General features: G+C 40.2%; 1 protein-coding gene across 4 annotated transcripts in view; it reads right to left on the reverse strand.

Annotated features, from left to right (window-relative positions):
* Positions 1 to 1,118: 1,118 nt before the first annotated feature.
* The window catches only part of CDHR1 (cadherin related family member 1), a 265,262-nt gene continuing 244,946 nt past the window's right edge, over positions 1,119 to 21,434 (reverse strand). For 3 of the 4 annotated variants that reach the window (XM_077454893.1, XM_077454892.1, XM_077454894.1), the window contains 2 exons: positions 15,888 to 16,142; positions 1,119 to 9,181 (listed from right to left, as the gene is read on the reverse strand). In XM_077454893.1, the coding sequence (XP_077311019.1) occupies positions 8,627 to 9,181; positions 15,888 to 16,142 (810 nt within the window). In that variant the 3' untranslated portion in view covers positions 1,119 to 8,626. Of the gene's footprint in view, positions 9,182 to 10,720; positions 11,519 to 15,887; positions 16,143 to 21,434 lie in introns of those variants that run through there. The other variant, XM_077454895.1, reaches the window with a different exon arrangement.

Raw genomic sequence — 21,434 nt, forward strand, 5'->3', positions numbered from 1 at the left:
GCACACTGTGCAAAGGACACTAGAACAAAATACTGCAACTCCCTGCCTGTATTTGTATGATAATGCTGGAAATTGTATTCAGGTAAAGCTTTAGGTGCACACCGTGCAAAGGACACTAAAACAAAATACTGCAGCTCCCTGCCTGTATTTGTATGAGAACGCCGGCAATTGTATTCAGGTAAAGCTTTAGGTGCACACTGTGCAAAGGACACTAAAACAAAATACTGCAGTTCCCTGCCTGTATTTGTATGATAATGCTGGAAATTGTATTCAGGTAAAGCTTTAGGTGCACACCGTGCAAAGGACACTAAAACAAAATACTGCAGCTCCCTGCCTGTATTTGTATGAGAACGCCGGCAATTGTATTCAGGTAAAGCTTTAGGTGCACACTGTGCAAAGGACACTAAAACAAAATACTGCAGTTCCCTGCCTGTATTTGGATGAGAATGCCGGCAATTGTATTCAGGTAAAGCTTTAGGTGCACACTGTGCAAAGGACACTAAAACAAAATACTGCAGCTCCCTGCCTGTATTTGTATGAGAACGCCGGCAATTGTATTCAGGTAAAGCTTTAGGTGCACACTGTGCAAAGCTCCCTGCCTGTATTTGTATGAGAATGCCGGCAATTGTATTCAGGTACAGCTTTAGGTGCACACCATGCAAAGGACACTAATACAAAATACTGCAGCTCCCTGCCTGTATTTGTATGAGAATGCCCGGAAATTGTATTCAGGTAAAGCTTTAGGTGCACACTGTGCAAAGGACACTAAAATAAAATACTGCAGCTCCCTGCCTGTATTTGTATGAGAACACATGCAATTGAATTCAGGTAAAGCTTTAGGTGCACACTGTGCAAAGGACACTAAAACAAAATACTGAAGCTCCCTGCCTGTATTTGTATGAGAATGTCGGCAATTGTATTCAGGTAAAGCTTTAGGTGCACACTGTGCAAAGGACACAATACACTAAGTGAAAATAGTGCAGCTCCCTGCTTGTCAGTATAATATGAAGAGAATAACAGGAACTGATCTAGCTAAACTGAATACAGTGTATAAATATATATATAACACATCAGTCATTTTTTTTATTAGTATAATGCAAATATGAGAAATACATGAATATTTTATTTGTATTTTTATTAGGTTATATTGGTAAAAAAAAATTATACAGAAAATGTCACAACACATCTGTAAAACTTTTCATATTTGATTAATACTCACATGATGGTCCCCAGGCCTGTTCTAATGCAGATGGTAACATGCTCTGCTCTCTATATATTTATTATCCTTTAGCTCAAATAATGTTATATTTATTTGTTCTTTGTTACCACAAATGCAGATTCCAACGAATTATGGGAATTATGGAAAAATTGAGAGATAGGGCAGTAAAACGGTAAACAGACGTTAATGGTTTTATGTCACTTAATAGTAAAAGTTGTAATAAAATTTAGGTGGACCAAAGCTAAACAACTATTTTATGAACCTATTGCAGAAGTCAACTATTAGTCGAAAAGAAACTCATATTGCAGAAGAAATTTCAAACTGATGGAGTCTAAGATTTTCAAATCAAAGAAAGATTAGAAGTCATATAATACTTTTATACATAAGTGCTTAGTCTAGTCTAACTTTAAATGGGCAAAACTACAGCCAAGGTGCTCAAATCCAAATTATGATTCCATTCTCTCCAGTGGATTCCCTGTCATGAAGGCTAAGCCTAGAATTAGAAAACTCAGCTTTGACAGTATTGCACCTTTTGGGATATAATAGCGTGAATAAACCTTTCACTAAATAATATAAAAGGGTAGCAGGTAAATGAAACTGCTGGTAGCTACCAAAAATAATAATAGTTTTGGATTTAGATTATATTTACAAAAGCTGTGCAGAAATACAACCTTCCTTTTTAGCATATTCTATCCAGAATCTTCTATCAATTTTCTATTATTGTATGACAGTAAAGCCTGGCACAAACGACTTGTTTTTTTTTTTTTTTTGCTCAACCTAGTGGGCTGAACGAAAAAAACTGACAGCTCGGGTGGATCAGTTGTACTAACTATGCAATGTTAGTACAGCGATATTCCCTGCTGAGCTATTGTGTTCTGACAGGGGACACACATGCCAGTCATCGCTCCCAGAATGAATGACCAGCTTCTATCAGACTGGCTGCTGTACTCACACAGGCCAAATGTTAGTCGGTTTCTATTGAATTGGCTGATGCTGCCCGACATTCAGGACATGTGCACTAGGCCTAAGCTTAGCACAGATGGTCTTCCCCCTTTCCTTTTGTCCCTATTCATGACTTGATCATGATTCATGAACAGATATATAATGGAAAGTTTGTTACAAGATTCTGTTTTTCTCTGATTGCATTTCATGTCATAAATATTAACCTTATGATTATATCTAAAAAGAGAAGACACAATGCTGGATTAATGGGGCATGACAAAAACATAAATGGGTTATACATTGTTTGCTGCTTTAAGGATAAATCCACAGTCATTTCCATCTATACATGAATGAAAAGAGAGATAAAACTGCTATCATAAAACACAGCTGGTGTCATATGCTATCTCTTATCTCCTGTAAATTTTACTTCTAAAACCATTTATACATACTGTATACTTGTAAAATGCCTGTGCAGCCTTTGGAACAGCCACCAATTGGTAGACATGTTATTTGGAATGTCAGGTGCCTGATTTTATTTTTTTAGTTTAAGTGCAAAAATTTGAGAAAAAAAAAAGAAAAGCGAAAAACAGCAAATTGGGAAATGTTTGCATAAATTCAGTAACCCCTGGGATTAGCCTGGCCCATGTCAAACATGGCTCCCACATCTAAAGTTTCTACCTATTTAACAACTGTATACTTAAAAACCTTAATGGATATATTTTACCTTTACAGGCTGCCAAATTTCTCCACCCCAGCATGTTAAAATAAATCTACACACAATAATACATTAAATTTATTTTAGTTTTTTTGTTTTTTCTATCTACACTCCTGGTTGACACACCAACTGTGAAAGGTCTCAAGAGAAGGGTTATAAATTAATTATTTCACACTGGGGGTTATATAGTGAGGAGGGCCGTAAGAGACAAATTAGATAAAAGATATTCTTCATTACAATTAATGCAATAGGGAATATGAATTAAAAAAAAAGGAGTGGCAATTCCGCATGACTTAAACATAGGGAGGGGGTGTCTCAATATAATTGTCACTGAGCTTTAAGAAGGCAACTAGCTACCAACCATGCAGAATTGATCATTGATAGGTCAATATTGGTTTTAATCAAGATTATATTTTAAAATGACCTTTTTTTGTGCTTATCAGCTTCAAGGCATGTATAGAAGAAACACTTGTATTTTGTAAATATAAAGTATATTGTTTTAATTGTGATCAAAAATAGCAAGCGGATGAAAACTTTCCACTTCTGCATTAATGGTGGTATGTGCAGAAAATAATATAAAAGCCTTATTATTTGACTCACTAAAATAAAAGCCTAATGGGGGATGTGACTTGAACACTGATAGAGGAGGACACACTCCTGGGAGTTCCCACTTGGTGATTAACTATAATGCCACGTACATACGACTGGACTTTCCGGCAGAAAAGGTCAGATGATCTTCCCGACGGAGTTCCGACCGAACTAACTTGCTTGCACATGTCACCAAAGCCCATTCATTTTGAACGTGATGACGTACTATGAGACTAGGAAGGGAAGTTCAATAGCCAGTAGCCAATAGCTGCCCTTGCATCGTATTTGGTCCGTCAGACCAGCATACAGATGAACGGTTTTCTCGATAGAAATTGATTTGATTCTGTCGGAAAGATTTAAAACATGTTCTATTTCTAGGTCTGTCTCAATTTCTATTTCTATTTCTAGGTCCGTCAGAATTTTTGAAGAAAAAAGTCAGATGAAGCCCGCACACGATCGGAATTATTCCGTCTGACCTTTTCTGCCGGAAAGTCGAGTCGTGTGTACGTGGCATTACAGTTATCCTCCCTACACCTGCTTTTTCACTTCTACTAGTCACTATGCCTTTGCTAACCATCTAACTATCCGCTTTATGACATGGCACAATCGAGCCTTACTGCGGGGACTCTTGCCACAATGAATACGTTTCGGCTGGACAAGTTCTAAACATCCTCAAGCCTACTGCATAATTCAAAGCCTCATTGCAGCCTAAGATACAAAACATGGTACCCCACAATGACATTGCTAAAATCCTTATCATTGTCGAGAGTTAGGATGCATGTTGCACCATGCATGCGTGATATATTCACAGCCATTTTGGAGACTGGTGATCTGAACTTTCCTCTAGTGTTTTGTATATGCTTCATATCTGCTGGATAATTGTAGGTGCAATACTTTTAATAAATTGTTTATTGCATAAATGGGACTTCACTATGGTTTACGTTTTTGTTCCCCTTTCATGCCAGATGATTGATGAGATTGAATAGTCTGGCTATGGGAACCGCTGCCCTGTCTAGACAAATATAAGTCCAGGAGATACACCTTAAGGTTATATTGATTGATTGAAATACTTATATAGCGCACAATGCGAACTGAATCGACTGATGTTTGTAATATATGGCAAAGGGTCCCAGAGGATTATATTATCAATCAAAAGTACGTGTTACCTATTTAATAGTGGTCATATATTCCAGGTAAACCTCCTGTTTATTACACCCTGGCTGCCGTAATCCTCTCTTGGGCTTTTCTTTTCATTTTTTCTGTTGAAACCTCTACATTGAATTTTTGAAGGACTTGATGATCTCTATTTGGAACTGACATCCATATCCTACAGGATTTTTCAACTGTACCTTGAAATTTGCCATTAACTTGGGTTTTATGTGTATTATAATTTAATCATTAATGTGCATATACTTTTTGTGTGGTTTATTGCATGTGATTTGACATTTTTGTATGAGATTTATTTTGCATATGCTCATCTTTTAGAATCAATTTTTACTTTTTTCACTGTGATATAATTTGTAGTGCTGCACACATTTGTTTTCTCAGGTTATTATACTCTATACCTGAGTATTGTGCTGGCAGCTTTTTTTTTTAGGATTACACCGGCCACCATAGTGTGAAAGATTCTCTTTTATTTCATTGTTGAGACTTGCCTGAGCACCTTGACTATTAATTAGGATGAGGATTGATGTTTCTTTGCTGTACCAGGACATGCAGACGCTCCACTACCATGTGTTAGAAGCTGAGATGCGTATTGACCGCATTTTGAATGAACTGCCACCCTGCCATTGACCTCTGATGTGCACTAACTTCAGAACACAATCACTGCTCTCCATCAATGCACCAACAAGTGTGAAAACTGAGAAAACAAGAGATCTAACACTTGGGTGCTGGGGCTCCCCGAGAAAGCAGAAGGGGAGCAACCTGAAGCCTTTCTGGAAAAGCTACTAATTGTATTGCTTGGACTCTACATGTTTTTTGAGGATTTTATTGCACAACAAGCACACAGTTTTTCACCTAGACCTCCCCCTTGGGCTTCACCACACAGATTCATTGCCAAGTTGCTTAATTTCCAGGAATGAGATGTTGTGCTCTGGGAAGCATGAGAGAAAGGTTTGTTCAGGTATAAGAACACTCCCATCTCTGTCTCCCTGATTTTTCCCTGGTGGGTCAGATTCAAGTACCCAATTCACCTCTAAATGAAATCCTAAGGATCTTATTATCCCATAAGCAATGGTTTACCCTATGAAACCCTGATGGGGTCGAAGGGGTAGGTCCCTTTTTCCAGTTGCCCAAAGAGGATTGAGTCCCATGCTGATGCTGAGGTGAGGCTGTAGTGGATTGCATTTACCGCTTTACATCTCACTGTTGTACATTCTTTTTCTACTACTGCCATTTGGAATCCTGTTTTACTTCTAGCATTTGTCATACCTCTGTTCCGCAGCAGTCAAGACATCACTTTACTTCATTGTTGTGGTCTCTTATCCTCATTTGATGACCCCTGATTTTCTTGTAACATTTTCTTGTAGCACAACAATGCTATATGCCTTACCCTGTTGTGGCCTATATTTCTGGAAACATGATTCTACCTTTGAGTAATTTCTTATACTGCCATTCAGTTGCATTCTCTATTGTACTTGTTTTTTTTCCATTTGGGACTTTGTATTACTTCAACTCTTCAATATTGCTGTTACAGTGTGATTTTATTTTCTACCTTCTCATTTCAATCATTTTTATTATTTTTTTTAAAGAAAGTGTACAAAACACAGATTGACACGTAAGTACAAAGTTCCAGCTAAATCTAAAAAACAAATAAATAAAGGTGAAACCTTCTACCCTCTTCACAACTATTAAATTAAAACAGCCGAAATTCAAAGATAGCTCCTGATTGTCAGTTATTAGCCTATTTAGCCAAGGTTTAAAGTTCAGGTTGTCCTTTTTATGAGGCAGTGTGAAGTTTTTGTTCACTTTGATATGTTTATATTTAATTGCTTCCCTTTCATCCCACTGCCTGTTGCGTGTTTCTTGCTATTTTTTTAACAGTGCATCTGCATTTTTCTTTACTTTGTGCATTCTTTTATGGTTTCTTTCTTTTGGAAATATTAAAGGGTTAAAAACCCTGCCAGGTTTTTTTTTTGTACTGTTGTTTTTGTACCATTAGGGAACTTTCTCTTAACAGCCTGTCCCAGAGAAGCAACGGGACATTCTAGGGGGAATTATCCCTTAGACCAGTGGTTCTCAAGTCCTGTCCTCAGGGACCACTAACAAGCCAGATTTTAAGTATTACCCTGGGGATATGCAGACTAGAATAAGCAGCCAATTATATCACCTGTGATGTAATTCAGTTATTTTGCAAACCTGGCCTGTTAGTGGGTCCTGAGGACAGGAGTTGAGAACCACTATCTTAGTCTGTTGCCTCCAACAAAGAGGTCCCCATTGGAAAATTTCCCCATACCTCTTGATCTGGAGACAAAATATGAAATTACCTAGCACATTCTGTCTTTGCTACAATATTTACCAGGACAAATAGAGGGGTACATCTCCCCAAGGGAAATACAGGCAGCAATACAAACTTGGCAGAGAGTCTAACCCTTCCCTACTCTATCCCAAACTATAATAAAATCAAATAAAAGTTTTTCTAGAGATAAACTTTAACAATTTGTGTTTTCGCAGTGCTGACAGATCCCCATTATCTGGTCCTGAGTTTAGCCTAGCGGTTCCTCTCCTTCTCAATTTGCCAAGTTTTTAAAGGAGTTGGGTTGACAGATGTATGGAGTTGTCTGAATCCAGAAGCTAACCAGTACTCTTGTTTTTTTTTTCCTCACATCAGCTTTATGTAAGAATTGACCTAGCTCTGACCAAACGTACTGTACCCCCAAATTACTTCTGCCACTTTTCTCACTAGACTTGTTTTATTATATGATTATATGCTACCTTTCCCTGAAATTGTGGTGTGGATGGTTATATGATTGTGCCCTACTGTTGGAGTTGTTTTTTGAAATGCCTGTTCCATTTTATGTTTGTTAGTATGGTTTTGTCTTAATTCAAAAAATATTTACGGTGGTAATGCACTAGGCGTTTGCACTCTCCTGTGCATTTTTGCAAAAAATAAACCTCTATTCAAAGTCTTTCCTTTAAAGGAGACATGGAATATCAACTCTACTGCTGACTCCAACACTCCTCGGAGATTTATAGTTCCTTATTTCACTTGGTGGCTCCCTTTGCAAGCCCTTAGATCTCTACTGTGTAGTGACATAAGGGCCAGCAGGGGGAACCCTGGAGTGAAGAGGATTCTTCAAATGTCTAGTGTTCACTACTGCAGAGATCAGCAAAGTGAGCAACAGAAGAGGAAAGTAATCAATGTTTTCTTTGCAGGGAGCTCTTTATCATGACATTTTACTTTAGTGACAATGTTGCTTTAAAGTGTATGTATAGTCTTGATGGGGAGAGTTTTATTTACTGCCCTATTTTAAGATGTGAGGAAATACAGTTAATTCTTATCCTATTTATCATCAGAACATTTGTCCCTGTTGGAAAATTGGAAGACCTTATGTATCGATGAAAATTGTCACCAAGACAAATAGGGGATTTTATCTCCCAAGCAGGTACATAGACAGAAATAAGAACTTGAAAGAAAAAGACGCAAGGTGCTTAATTGTTAAATCCAAGTCTGATTTCAGAAGCTCGCTGGTTCCAGTTAGGCAGCGCTCATAAACCAGAGGACCTTTAAGGAGAGAAGTCAGAAGTAAAGAATGCAATAAGGGTGCCGCTCCAATTGTAAAATCCAGGAAGATTTTTGGGGTTACAACAAATAAACATATTGGGGTAGTAAAACAAAAATAAACCCAATATAATATAATCTAGTTAAAAAATTTCTTGGACTCCACTCCAAAAAAAAAAGTTTGCCTTTACATACACTTTAAGATTTAACAGAAAACTGTAATAAAGATTGTGCTGTATTTTATAAACAACATTACAGACAACATATTATAAGGATGTGCATGTCCTTATTTCTCTGCATATGTTTAAAGCAAATACAGTGCATTTGTTTTCCTTGTTACAGGTGATGTGTTTCTTATTAACATAGTTTGCTTTTAGACATTACACAATATACAATGAACCTTGGTGCAAATGTTTCCTTAACATATACATATGGAAAACTAGTAAAAAGAAACTGAGCTCCCGGCATTTTTCTTCTCCAGCATTTGTTTTAGTTCAGATACGAGAGCAGCACTGGCACTTGGAACTTTCTCTTTCATTTGCTGATCAATAATCTTAGGCGTCAAAGATCCAGAGACAGTGGGCACGCTCCATTCGGTCTTACTCTGTTTTGGTATTAGGCGTGGAAGTGGAGGTGGGCAGGGGGCATGTGGTGGGAATGAGATACATTGACTGTTGTTATTACCATTCTCATTTTGAAGACTGACTTCCACATCTTCCATGGCAAACTTTTCGGAAGAACTTGAAGACTTCTTGAACTTCAACCATTCTGTCCTAAGTGTCCTGGAGGGGTGGTCTGGTCTTCTCCTTCTAATTATTTTCCTCAGGGGCATGACTTTATTAGATTTTTTGTTGCGCCAAAACATGGCAGTAGAAATTAGGACTGTAATGACCACCATAATTGCCATGACACCAGCTAGCACCCCCAAGGCTTTCATGGGGTTATCTTTACTTTGCATCAAAAAGGCAGCCACAGGCCCCTTGTGTAGAAGGGTCTGTAAAAGAGTACAAAGATAACATGTGACAGATTCTACCCATGCCGTATGTCTGCCATTTTCTGCAACATATTATAGCTATGCAATAAGGTATCACACTAATGAGTATTCAACTCTAAAACTCAAGTTGTATTGCTACAGTCCACAGCTTAATGACATCAAGGCTTGTCTGATCATATCGTTTTAAACATACTTGTGCTTATATAATCTTATACTCGTATCCACTTCAAGTTATGATTTTCTGAAAGATCAATAAAGCCCCGTACACACGAGCGGACTTTTCGACATCCAAACTCCGACGGACCGAGTCCGTCAGACTATCCGATCGTGTGTGGGCTGCAACGGACTTTAGCTTCGCCAAAGTCTGACGGACTTTAGCTTCGCCAAAGTCTGACGGACTTTAGAAATGAAGCATGCTTCAAATTTTCCCGACGGAACTCCGCCGGACCCGGTCCCCTTCGAAAAATTCGCTCGTGTGTGTGCTACTCCGACGGACTAAAACCGACGCTAGGGCAGCTATTGGCTACTGTCTATGAACTTCCTACGTCGAATCCAGTCGTACGTCATCACGTTCGACTCCGTCGGAGTTTGGTGTGATGGTGTGTGGTCAAGTCCGTTCGGTCGAAAAGTCCGCCAGAACTCCGTCGGAACTCCGTCGGAACTCCTTTGGAGGTCTGTCAGACTTAATCCCTCTCGTGTGTACGGGGCATAACAGTACCTAAAGTGATTTGGAAAATACAAACCTGATCCAATCTATAAAAATGTTATTTTATGTGCAACGATCCTCCTTCTAAAAATGTGTTTGTATAAACTGCAAGGAACCACTATCATGAATAATAAATAATATATACTGATAACTGAATGTGATTACATTACAATATATATTTATTTTTTTTATCAGATGGCTTTGCTTGTGTATGTTTTCTTTATACGCCGACCCAGATGACTAACAAAAGTAACAGTGACAGGGGTTCAGCCAAACAAAGATTACAAAGATTTAAACCCTGTGAATAAAAAGGTAAGCTAACTGCTGTAAGTAATATTGGCAGTCAGTGTATTGGTCCTTTATAGCCTCTGTCGTTGTCACTTTTTCTGGACAGCTTTGCCTGCAGGTAAATGTTGAAAAATATAAACAACAGTACTGAAAATAAAAAAAAGAATTATACTACTATCTCCGCATACAAAAAAGTGTATGTTATCAGAAAGCAAAATCATTTTTGTGAGTACCAAAGACTAGGAGTAACTGGGAGCATTGTAAGTTCTGAGGACTGGAAGTAACTGGGAACATTGTGAGTGCTAAGGACTGGGAGTAACTGGGAGCATTGTAAGTGATGAAGACTGGGTGTTCTTGAGAGTGGCCCTTTAAATTATAAACAAAAAAAAACTTAGGGGTGTCACTGTCATATTTGCTAGAAAGCATAGTCGAAATGTTAATGTGGATAAAATGATAATAAATGCATGATACATTAAACCAAAAAGGAAAGCAGATACAGAATGGTGTCATATAATGTATTTACTGCATCCAGTTATTAGAATACAATGTTTTTCAGAAATATGGTACTTTAACAACAAGAAGATGGATTTAAACTAAAAATCATTTATTATGCATGACATCAGTTACACATAAAATAAAACAAACATACCAAAACTCAAAATAACCTTTTCAGAACACTGCAAGGACTGGGAATTTTCATGCAAATTCAATTTTCTCTCCTTCTAAGCCTGCTTTATATTAATATGCACAACTTCCACTATCCCTTAACCCCCCAATGATGAAGACTTCTAATACAAGGCACTCATAAAATATTATTATAAATTACTGGTGAGGGCCTGTACCAAACATCACCAGCAAGTGTAGTTGAAGGTGAAATCTGGAAGTGCCCAGGGCCTATGGGAAAGTAAACAGTGATGAAAAGCAGAACAGTTTCCAGCAGAGAAGAGGGAGTCACAGAGGGATCATGGAACATGCATACCTCGAATTATGTCACTCACAGACATTTATATTTTGTATTCTTGTACTCTTTTACAGACTATATTTGCTTATTATAATATATAGGTTTCATACATTAAAGTTAGTTGGGTCATTTGGCATAGCGTGGAGTACATTAAGAAATGCTCGCTCAGTTAATGAAAGGCTTCCCTTGGTGGACCCCTAACAATCTTTTTGACTCTGCCTCTGGGATGAATTTTGGATCTTTTCACACTTTTCCAGTACATGATGGTGGAAATCACTATAGTAACAGAAATGCTGGAGAGGACTGTACTCATGCAAATTACAAATATCATCCATGGCCGCCTCCTGAGACTCAAAACATAGGACTTTACCCTCGATCTGATCTGGAAATGGTAAACATGAAAACAGGTAATGCGGAAACGGAAAAGTGGAGGAAAATAGGATTATGAAATGCAAAGCGTATGGTGATTAATAATTACTAGTTTCCCCTACACACACACACACACACACACACACAAACACAATAGTGATGTAGACATCTACTAAGTAGTGGATCTTAATGTAAAAAAAAGTTACAGGATGAAAGAGCTAATGTGCAAAAGTCTTTTCCTGGCTCCTATGTGTTCTACCAAATATGCCATAAATGAAAATGTTGTTCTGTTTGTCATGGGGTCAAAAGGTTTGGGTTGACACCTCAAAACAGTAACTTTATTTGTTTATCTACAGTCTTCCCCTCTCTACACCCTTTTCAGAAGTGCAGATTGTGTTAAACACGTCCCTCAACATAGCAGAAGAACTGTGTTGTGAATAGACTAACTTTGTTCTATTACTTTTATGTGTGGTTCAGCATGCTCATGACTGTCACAACGCCTGATAGAGAGGTGTAGGAAGGGAAGGATCAAAGAGCTAATCCCCTATATTAAGTCAGTAGCTGCATAACTGAGCATTTCAGGTTTCAAAGCTCTCAGTATGATATTACAAGTATAATCAGGAACATTTAGCTGCATAAAATTCAACAATATCACCAGTTTAACTATTTTTGGAAAATGACAGTTTTCCTTTAAACGGATACTACATTACAGATCCTTAAGGTGTGTGACAGCTGAAACCCAAAAGGGTCAGCATAGGATTCAATATTTAATTTTATTGCCAAAGAATAAAGCAACTTATTGTTTAAAATTCTTACTAGATGACAGTCAAAAGATCCTGAAAAGTCTACACTATTCTGAGCTTTGTTCTGTTTCTTTTATTTATAAGTCATTTAATAAAAAAAAAAAATAAAGAGTATTTACTTACTGCGCTTTGTAATTTCTATACCATTTACAGCATATGTGTGAGACATACCCATGTTTTTTTAAGTCACATATGTTGCCCATTGATATAATTTATCTATACTTTGAACTACCCATGCAAACTGAAGCATGCATAGGCAAAAGATAAGGTTCACTACTATAGAACACTAACATAAAGCGATACAAAAGGTACTGTAAAACGCAAATAAAGAAAGGAGAGAGAAATTTAAATTTGAAGGACATCAGGACAGAAAGAGAAAGACATAAAACAAATAGTACAAAAGTCCCAAAGGATAGCTTAGTATATCACCCAATTTAACCTTAGCTGCATTTTTGCTTTGGAATGATGTGGAGGTGGTCCTAGATGTATTTGAATTTAGATATTTAGATTTATGAGGTAGTGATTTTTTTTGTGAGAGGGTAGAATGATTAGATGAATGCCTTTAGAAGCCAAAATGTACTGGGGAGTATATTAAAGGGGGGGGGGGGGGGATCCATCCTTCAGTAATCAAATCCATGAAGTATGGTGATAATTTAGATGGAGGTATTTTTTTTTTTTTTTTTGATGCAAGCCCCATGGTGCACTTCAATGACCAGCACACTGGCTAGTATATGGGATAGCATCAACACAATGCAAAGTCCACATACTTGCAGGCCTTCTGACTGTAGTTATCCCAGCATACATAAGTAATTGTAGTACAGGCTATTGTTAATTTTTCTGAAGGGAGAGGAACTAGGTATGTAGAAGCCCAGATTAAGGATTACCAAGGGATAATCTAGACTGGTTTGGATTATACCGTTTTTTGCCTCAGCAAAAAATCAATCAACTCCAAACTAGGAGCATTAACCTGAGTATACCAAACCTGCATCAGTAATAGGTTACTCATTTTCATTGGGATTGATTGTGAGAACCAAAACACCTAAACCAAAAAGTATAACACAATAAAAAAAGAATGAAACAGTAGTCAAATTCTTGTTTTGTCCAGAGTTGGGCTTTAAATGCATATCTTTGCAAATCATGTAAATTGAGATTCTCAAAACATCCAAAAATGTATTAAAGGATACCACTTTCTAAATGTGGTGGTTGCATTTAATTTTTTTGGGGGGGAATTTCCCCTTATTTCTACCTGTTGATCTAACCACCAGTATGGATACATAATAGGTAAGGTTGAAGAAAGACACTTGTCTATCCAGTTCAGTCTGTATTGTGTACCAATTTCCATATCCCTGTAGATTGTTTACTGAGAAACACATATTAATTTTTTTTTTAATGTATCTACACTCCTCGCTGGCACTAACTGTGGTATGGTGGCATGGTACTGTGTATGTTGCTTACTCAGGTATTCAGCTTGTCCTTTCCTCTGGATTCAGCTGATCACCTCAGCGCTTAGCTCAGCTTAGCCCAAATTTTTGTTTCAGGGTTGCTTTTTTTCCACCATAGGATCCTATCAAGCCACCCTTGCATGCCGCTCATGACTGTCAGTGTGGATAAGCCTCCCTGCATCCACAGGAACATATAGTCCCAGCCACTCTCCTTTTCCTCCACCTTCCCCTCCAAATTGCTTGCCCCTTTCTACTTACTAACTTAGTTATTAACAGGGATATTATGTGATTTTTTTGTATAATTATATGGCCTAGTAACATTTTTGAATGTTGAATCTTGAAGGTTAAAGTAGTTGTAAACCATAGACATAAAAAATGAACAAATCACATCCCACTATATTGTGTGTAATAGCCTAAATCCAAAGCACCGAGTGTGGCTCCTCTATGATCTCTTCTCTCTCTGCTATCAGTATGAGTCACTACTGACAGTTTTTCCTGACACAACAGCCTAAAGGGAGAAGGCTCGCTCCTTTCCAGCACACGGCAGGTTACTCATAGCCTCAGCTCTGTGTATTTTTCAATGAACCTGTGTGTGTGTGTGTGTGTGTGTGTAGGGGGGAGGGGTGTTCCTTGCTTCGAATCAGCTGTCAGATATCAGGAAACTCTGTGCTTTATGCTCAGAGGATGCTGGTACTGTGACATCATAAGGGGTGGGGGCATCCCCCGGTGACCCCGCCCATTGTCCCTATATAAGTCGCCGCACGACCCTTCCCTGTCATTACGGTCAGAGACAGAGCGAGTCAACATCTTAAGGAAGAAGAAGAGAAGAAGAAGAGAAGGCGGCAACGGCGACGACAGAAGACCGGGCCACTGCTAGTAAAAGAGCTGGAAGAAGGAGCGGAGGCACGGCAAGAAGAACCGAAGAGGGGGACAAGACCCCAGAAGTCGGAAGAAGAGGCGGCGGTGACAGAAGCGGGGGCCACCGCTAGTAAAAGAGCTATAGGAAGAAAGCAGAGGCCCGGCAAGAAGAACGAAGAGGGGGACAAGACCCCAGAAGTTGGAGGAAGACCCCCGGGCGGCGACGAAGAAGAAAGCCGGGCTCCGGCGAGAAGACCCCCCAAGAAGGAAGAAGACCCCCGGAGCTGTGCAATAAATTATTTTAAAACCCTGTGTTGTGTTTTATTAAAAAAAATGTCACCAGGTGAATGGGTGGGGGTACATTGTACCCCATACTCATTCACATAGGGTGGGGGGCCGGTATCTGGAGGCCGGATTCCGATAAGTCCCGACAACCAACGGTTGTCGGGAAGAGGCCCTTGTCCTCATCAACATGGGGACTAGGTGCTTTGGGGTGAGGGGGCCGCAGGGCCCCCCCTTCCCCAAAGCACCCCCCACGTTGAGAGCACGTGGCCTGGTACGGCTCAGGAGGGGGTGCTCGCTAGTCCCCACCCCCTTTCCTGACCGGCCGGGCTGCGTGCTTGGATAAGGGTCTGATATGGACTTTGGGGGGACCCCCATGCCTTTTTTTCAGTGTAGGGCTTCCCCTTTAAGTCCATACCAGGTGACGGGGCTAGCGAGGTGTCAATATCGCCGCTGAAGGCGGCGACATTGACTTTTTTCGCTAGTCCCGTCTACCTGGAGCCACATTCAAAATGAACGGACTTTCCTCCGTGTGTGGGTAGGTCCGTTCATTTCAAAAGTCCGGCAGACTAGCACACAGACCGCCGGACAATTTTTGAGTCAAAACTTCTTTCTAAGTCCGCTGGTCTTTTGGGAAAAATAATCCGCCCGGGCCCACACACAGGCGGATTGTCTGACGGACTCTGGACCTCCAGACCAAGTCCGCCGGATAGTCTGATCGTGTGTATGTGGCATAAGGTTTTACAACCACTTTAAACTTTGTGAGGTTGTAATTTCTGTGTCCCTACTGGTGAAATGTTCTGCCAGGGTGACATGATGGGTGTCATTGTTTCCCATGAACAAAAAGTGAAATTTCCCAACATGAACACAAACAGCAATAAAAATATGACATGTATTATTAACCTTCTTCCCTCTATCCTAAACAACATTTTATGATTGGTGGGAGCTGATCACTAAATTGCATTTATTCTTGAAAAACAAGCAATCAAAATCTTACCTCCTCAGTTACATCAATCTTGACCACTGCAGTAGTGCTGAATGATGGGGAACCTCTGTCTTTTGCCTGTACAACCACAGACCATTTGCAGTTTTTGTTACGGGTGATGTTATGGATTACATCTAGAGACCTGATATAGGATTTGAGTTTTATCTCTCCAGTATTCTGGTCTATATCAAAGACATTGTCCGGATCAGCTTGCATGATGGAATAATTTACTACATTGTTTGGCTCTTCTGCATCCTCATCGGTTGCCTAATCATACATTTAACGCAACAGAAAAAAAATGTCAAGACAAAGTATGCTCATTTATCTTTACAGTAATGAATTTCAAATTTGCAGTATCTCATACTTGGCAACCCACATCCTATATACACTATGAAGGCCCCTAGTTAATTCATAAGCTTCATCTAGGCTATAAATTCTGTTAACAGCTGCATCGAACTACTAATGATAGTATGTCACAGCTGTAGGATTATGTTTTGCTTTCAGTGTTGAAAAAAATAAAAGACATAGTTACATAGTAGGTGAGGTCGAAAAAAGACACGAGTCCATCAAGTCCAACCCATGTGTATGATTATATGTCAGTATTACATTGTATATCCCTGTATGTTTTGGTCGTTCAGGTGCTTATCTAATAGTTTCTTGAAACTATTGATGCCCCCCCGCTGAGACCACCGCCTGTGGAAGGGAATTCCACATCCTTGCAGCTCTTACAGTAAAGAAACCTCTACGTAGTTTAAGGTTAAGCCTCTTTTCTTCTAATTGTAATGAGTGGCCATGAGTCTTGTTAATCTTCCTTCCACAAAAAAGTTTTATCCCTATCGTGGGGTTACCAGTACGGTATTTGTAAATTGAAATCATATCCCCTCTCAAGCATCTCTCCTCCAGAGAGAATAAGTTCAGTGCTCGCAACCTTTCCTCATAACTAATATCCTCCAGACCCTTTATTAACTTTGTTCCTTCTTTGTACTCGCTCCATTTCCAGTGCATACTTCCTGAGGACTGGTTCCCAGAACTGGACAGCATAGGTGCAGCCGGACCAGAGTCTTGTAGAGCGGGAGAATTATTGTTTTATCTCTGGAATGAATCCCCTTTTTAATCCATGCCAATATTCTGTTTGCTTTTTAGCATCAGCTTGGCATTGCTGAGCCTATCATCTTCTAGGATCCCCAGGTCCTTTTCCATCCTAGATTCCCCCAGAGGTTATCCCCCTCTGTATAGATTGCATTCATATTTTTGCCACCCAAATGCATTAATTTACATTTTTCTACATTGAACCTCATTTGCCATGTAGTTGCCCACCCCATTCATTTGTTCAGATCTTTTTGCAAGGTTACCACATCCTGCGGAGAAGTTATTGTCCTGCTTAACTTAGTATCGTCCGTAAATACAGAGATTGAACTGTTTACCCAATCCTCCAGGTCGTTTATGAAAAAATTAAACAGGATCCTGGGGGGCCCCACTACCCACCCCTGACTATTCTAAGTACTCCCCATTTATCCCCACCCTCTGAACTTGCCCTTGTAGCCAGTTTTCAATCCATGTACTCACCCTATGGTCCATGCCAACGGACCTTACTTTGTACAGTAAATGTTTATGGGGAACTGTGTCAAATGATTTTGAAAAATCCATATAGACCACATCTACGGGCCTTCCTTTATCTAGATGGCAACTCATCTCCTCATAGAAGGTTAATATATTGGTTTGGCAAGAACGATTATTCATGAATCCATGCTGATTACAGCCAATGATACCATTCTCATTACAAAAATCTTGTATATAGTCCTGTATCATCCCCTCCAATAGTTTACATAATATTGATGTTAGGCTAACTGGTCTGTAATTCCCAGGGATGTATTTTGGGTCCTTTTTAAGTATTGATGCTACATTGGCTTTTCTTCAATCAGCTGGTACCATTCCAGTCGGTAGACTGTCAGTAAAAATTAGGAACAATGGCCTGGCAGTTAATTGACTGAGTTCCCTAAGTACTTTTGGGTGCAAGCCATCTGGTCCCAGTGATTTATTAATGATACTTTTCTCAAGTTTAATTTTAATTCTGTCCTCTGTTAACTATGAAGGTGCTTCCTGTGATGTGTCATGAGGATAAACACTGCAGTTTTGTTTACTAAAGCCCCCCCTCCCCGATTCCCTTTTGAAGACTGAGGAGAAGAATAAATTCAATACCTTTGCCATTTCCCCATCCTTTGTAACCAGATGTCCTTCCTCATTCTTTATGGGGCCAAAATGGTCTGTCCTCCCTTTTTTATTGTTTACATACTTAACCACTTGGGATCCGCGCTATTGCCAAATGACGGCATTAGCGCGGATCTACTTTTCCGGGACTACGTCTATTGACGTGGTCCCGGGTACGAGCGGCCTGCGCGCGCCCTGAGGGGCGCGCGCGGCGCGCTCTGTGATCGGCGAGTCCGTGAGACTCGCCTGATCACCGATCCGTGCAAGGGGTCGATCCCGACCCCTTATCACGTGATCAGCTGTCAGCCAATGACAGCTGATCATGTGATAGAACGGAGCCGGTAATCGGCTATTATTCCTCCTCGCGCTGACAGCGCGAGGAGAGAAAAAAAAAGCCGATCACCGGCGGCCGTGATCGTGACATCAGTCCCGATCACGGCCAGCAATACAGCTGACCACCTGCCCCCTGCCAGTGCCCACCTGCCCACCGCAGTGCCATCCTGAATAAAAGTAAGTGCCCCCCAGCAGTGCCACCCAGCAGTGCCCATAGTGCCCACAGTGCCACCCACAGTGCCATCCAGCAGTGCCACCAACAGTGCCACCCACAGTGCCCACAATGTGCCCACAATGTGCCTCAAAGGTGCTGCACCCCAGTGCCGCCCATCAGTGCCCAGCAGTGCCGCCCATCAATGCCCAGCAGTGCCGCCCATCAGTGCCCAGCAGTGCCACCTATCAGAGCCACCTATCAGTGCCACCTATCAGAGCCCATCAGTCCCATCTATCAGTGGTACCTATCAGTGCCCATCCGTGCCACCCATCCGTGCCACTTATCCGTGCCACCCATCCATGCCATCTTATCTGTGCCCATCTTTGCCCATCAGTGCCGCCTTATCTGTGCCCATCGGTGCCGCCTTATCTGTGCCTATTAGTGCCGCCTTAACTATGCCTATCAGTGCCCACCAGTGCAGCCTATCAGTGCCCACCAATGCAGCCTATCAGTGCCCACCAATGCAGCCCATCAGTGCCCACCAATGCAGCCATCAGTGCCGCCTAATCAGCGCACTTCAATGAAGGAGAAAAATGACCCGTTTGCAAAATTTTATAACAAACTATTAAAACATAATTTTTTTTTTTTTTTGCATCTTTTTTTGTTTGTTTAGCAAAAAATAAAACTCCCAGCTGTAACTAAATACCACCAAAAGAAAGCTCTATTTGTGGGAAAAAAATGATAAAAATTTCATTTGGGTACAGTGTTGTATGCCCGCGCAATTGTCATTCAAAGTGCATCAGCGCTGAAAGCTGAAAATTGGTCTGGGACTGAGGGGGGTTTAAGTGCCCAGTAAGCAAGTGGTTAAAGAATTTATTGGGATTTTTTTTGCTCTCCTCCGCTATGTGTTTTTCATGTCCCATCTTAGCCATCCTTATTGCACCCTTATAATTCTTGTTGTATTCTTTATAAAGTCTGAAAGATGTTGATGATCCCTCAACCTTGTATTTTTTGAAGGCCTTCTCCTTTGCTTTTATATGCATTTTTACATTGGAGTTAAATGATCCAGGACTTTTGTTCGCTCTTTTAAATGTATTACCCAATGGGATGCATTGGCTAATGCCCTTATTTAATATGCTCTTAAAGCAAACCCATCTCTCCTTTGTGTTCTTTGTACCTAAGATTTTATCCCTATGCCTTCTAGCAAGGTTCATAGTTTAGGGAAGTTGGCTCTTTTGAAATTCAGTGTCTTTGTATTCCCCTTATGTTTCCTATTTGTGTGATTTATACTGAAGCCAATTGACCTGTGATCGCTATTACCTAAATTGCCCAGTATTTCCCCATCTGTAATCAGATCTGTATTGTTGGTAATTGATATATAGGCATACCCCCTTTTTCACCCTCTCTATCCTTGCGATAAAGGGCATACCCTTGAATGGTTGGCAGCGAATCATGAGAGCTGTTGAACCAGGTCTCTGAAATTCCCACAAAATCCAAATCCTCCTCGTACAACAGTATCTCTAGTTCACCCATCTTGTGTTGTTGGTGTTCCAAGATTGCAACTAGGACTTGCTACTATGCTTACCTTGGGTTTAGGTTGACCAAAGCACATATCACTAATGCCCCTTATACTACCCTCTTGAATATGTTCCGCATTGACTATCTCAACCTCTGGACCCTCCCCCCTGTCGCCTAGTTTAAAAACCATCTAACTTTTTGGCCATCTTCATTCTCAGCTGATCTGCACCTTCCTCATTTAGGTGCAGTCCATGCCTTCTATAGTACTGGTTATCAACTGAGAAGTCAGCCCAGTCTTCCAGGAACCCAAACCCCTCCTTACTACACCAGCTCTTCAGCCACTTGTTTACTTCCCTAATCTCCCTCTGCCTTTCTGGTGTGGCTCGATGTACCAGTAGTATTTCTGAGAATACTACTTTGGAGGTAATTTTCCTCAATTTAGTCCCTAAAATCTTTGTTTAGGACACTCCATCTGCCTCTGACTTTGTCATCAATGCCAATGTGCACCACGACAGCTGGGTAATCTGTCCACAAGATCTGTGATGTTCCGAACTCGAGCGCCCAGTAGACAACATACAGTTTGGCACTCCAGGTCTTTGTTACAGATTGCCCTCTCTGACCTTCTAAGAATTGAGTCCAATACCACCAACATCTGTCTTTCCTTTCACTTCACCCCCCCACTCTCACTGGAGAAGTTATTCCCTGGCAGGTAGACAAACATCATCTGTTATCTACCAGAAACTAGCAGAAAATATCTATAATCAGTTCCTAAAAATCGACCTCCTACCAAAACCTTCTTAATGGGGAAAAGTTGAAACCCCTGTGGGTTATTTACTGCAAAGGGAGGCTCTGCTAAAAACAAAATTTCCCTTACTTCCTGTCCTGCTGACATTTTTTACCAGACAGAAAGTAAAAGGAAACTCCAAAAGAGACAAAAAAACATGTTATTTTTAAATGGATTGGAAAAGACTAAAACCCCTGTAATGTTCATCTTTCTGTCTGTGCCCCTGCTGGAGATTTTCCTCATGCTTGCTGTATAGTAAAAGCACTTTTACTGGGTCAGAAAGTAAAATAAAATATCTCAAAATGCAACCCTGACAGCGGTAATAAGGGATTAAAAATCCTTTCCCACTCTAAAACAAAACTGGAGCCTGATGCACCCTTCAATGAAGAATTTGAATCTAAACAAAAATGTTACCATCTTACATTGACATAGCTATTTCTAAATTCAATATTTTAATCGTGTCTATAGAGTTGGGAGGTTATTTAATATGTAAAGATCAATGGAAAAAATTGGATGACCAATGGAAATTGTTGCACGTTTTTACATAATTTGGCTGTCCTAC

Source organism: Lithobates pipiens, unplaced genomic scaffold (genome assembly GCF_037356315.1).
Source record: "Lithobates pipiens isolate NorthernLeopardFrog02 unplaced genomic scaffold, aLitPip1_a1.2 Scaffold_25, whole genome shotgun sequence".
Taxonomy (NCBI): domain Eukaryota; kingdom Metazoa; phylum Chordata; class Amphibia; order Anura; family Ranidae; genus Lithobates; species Lithobates pipiens.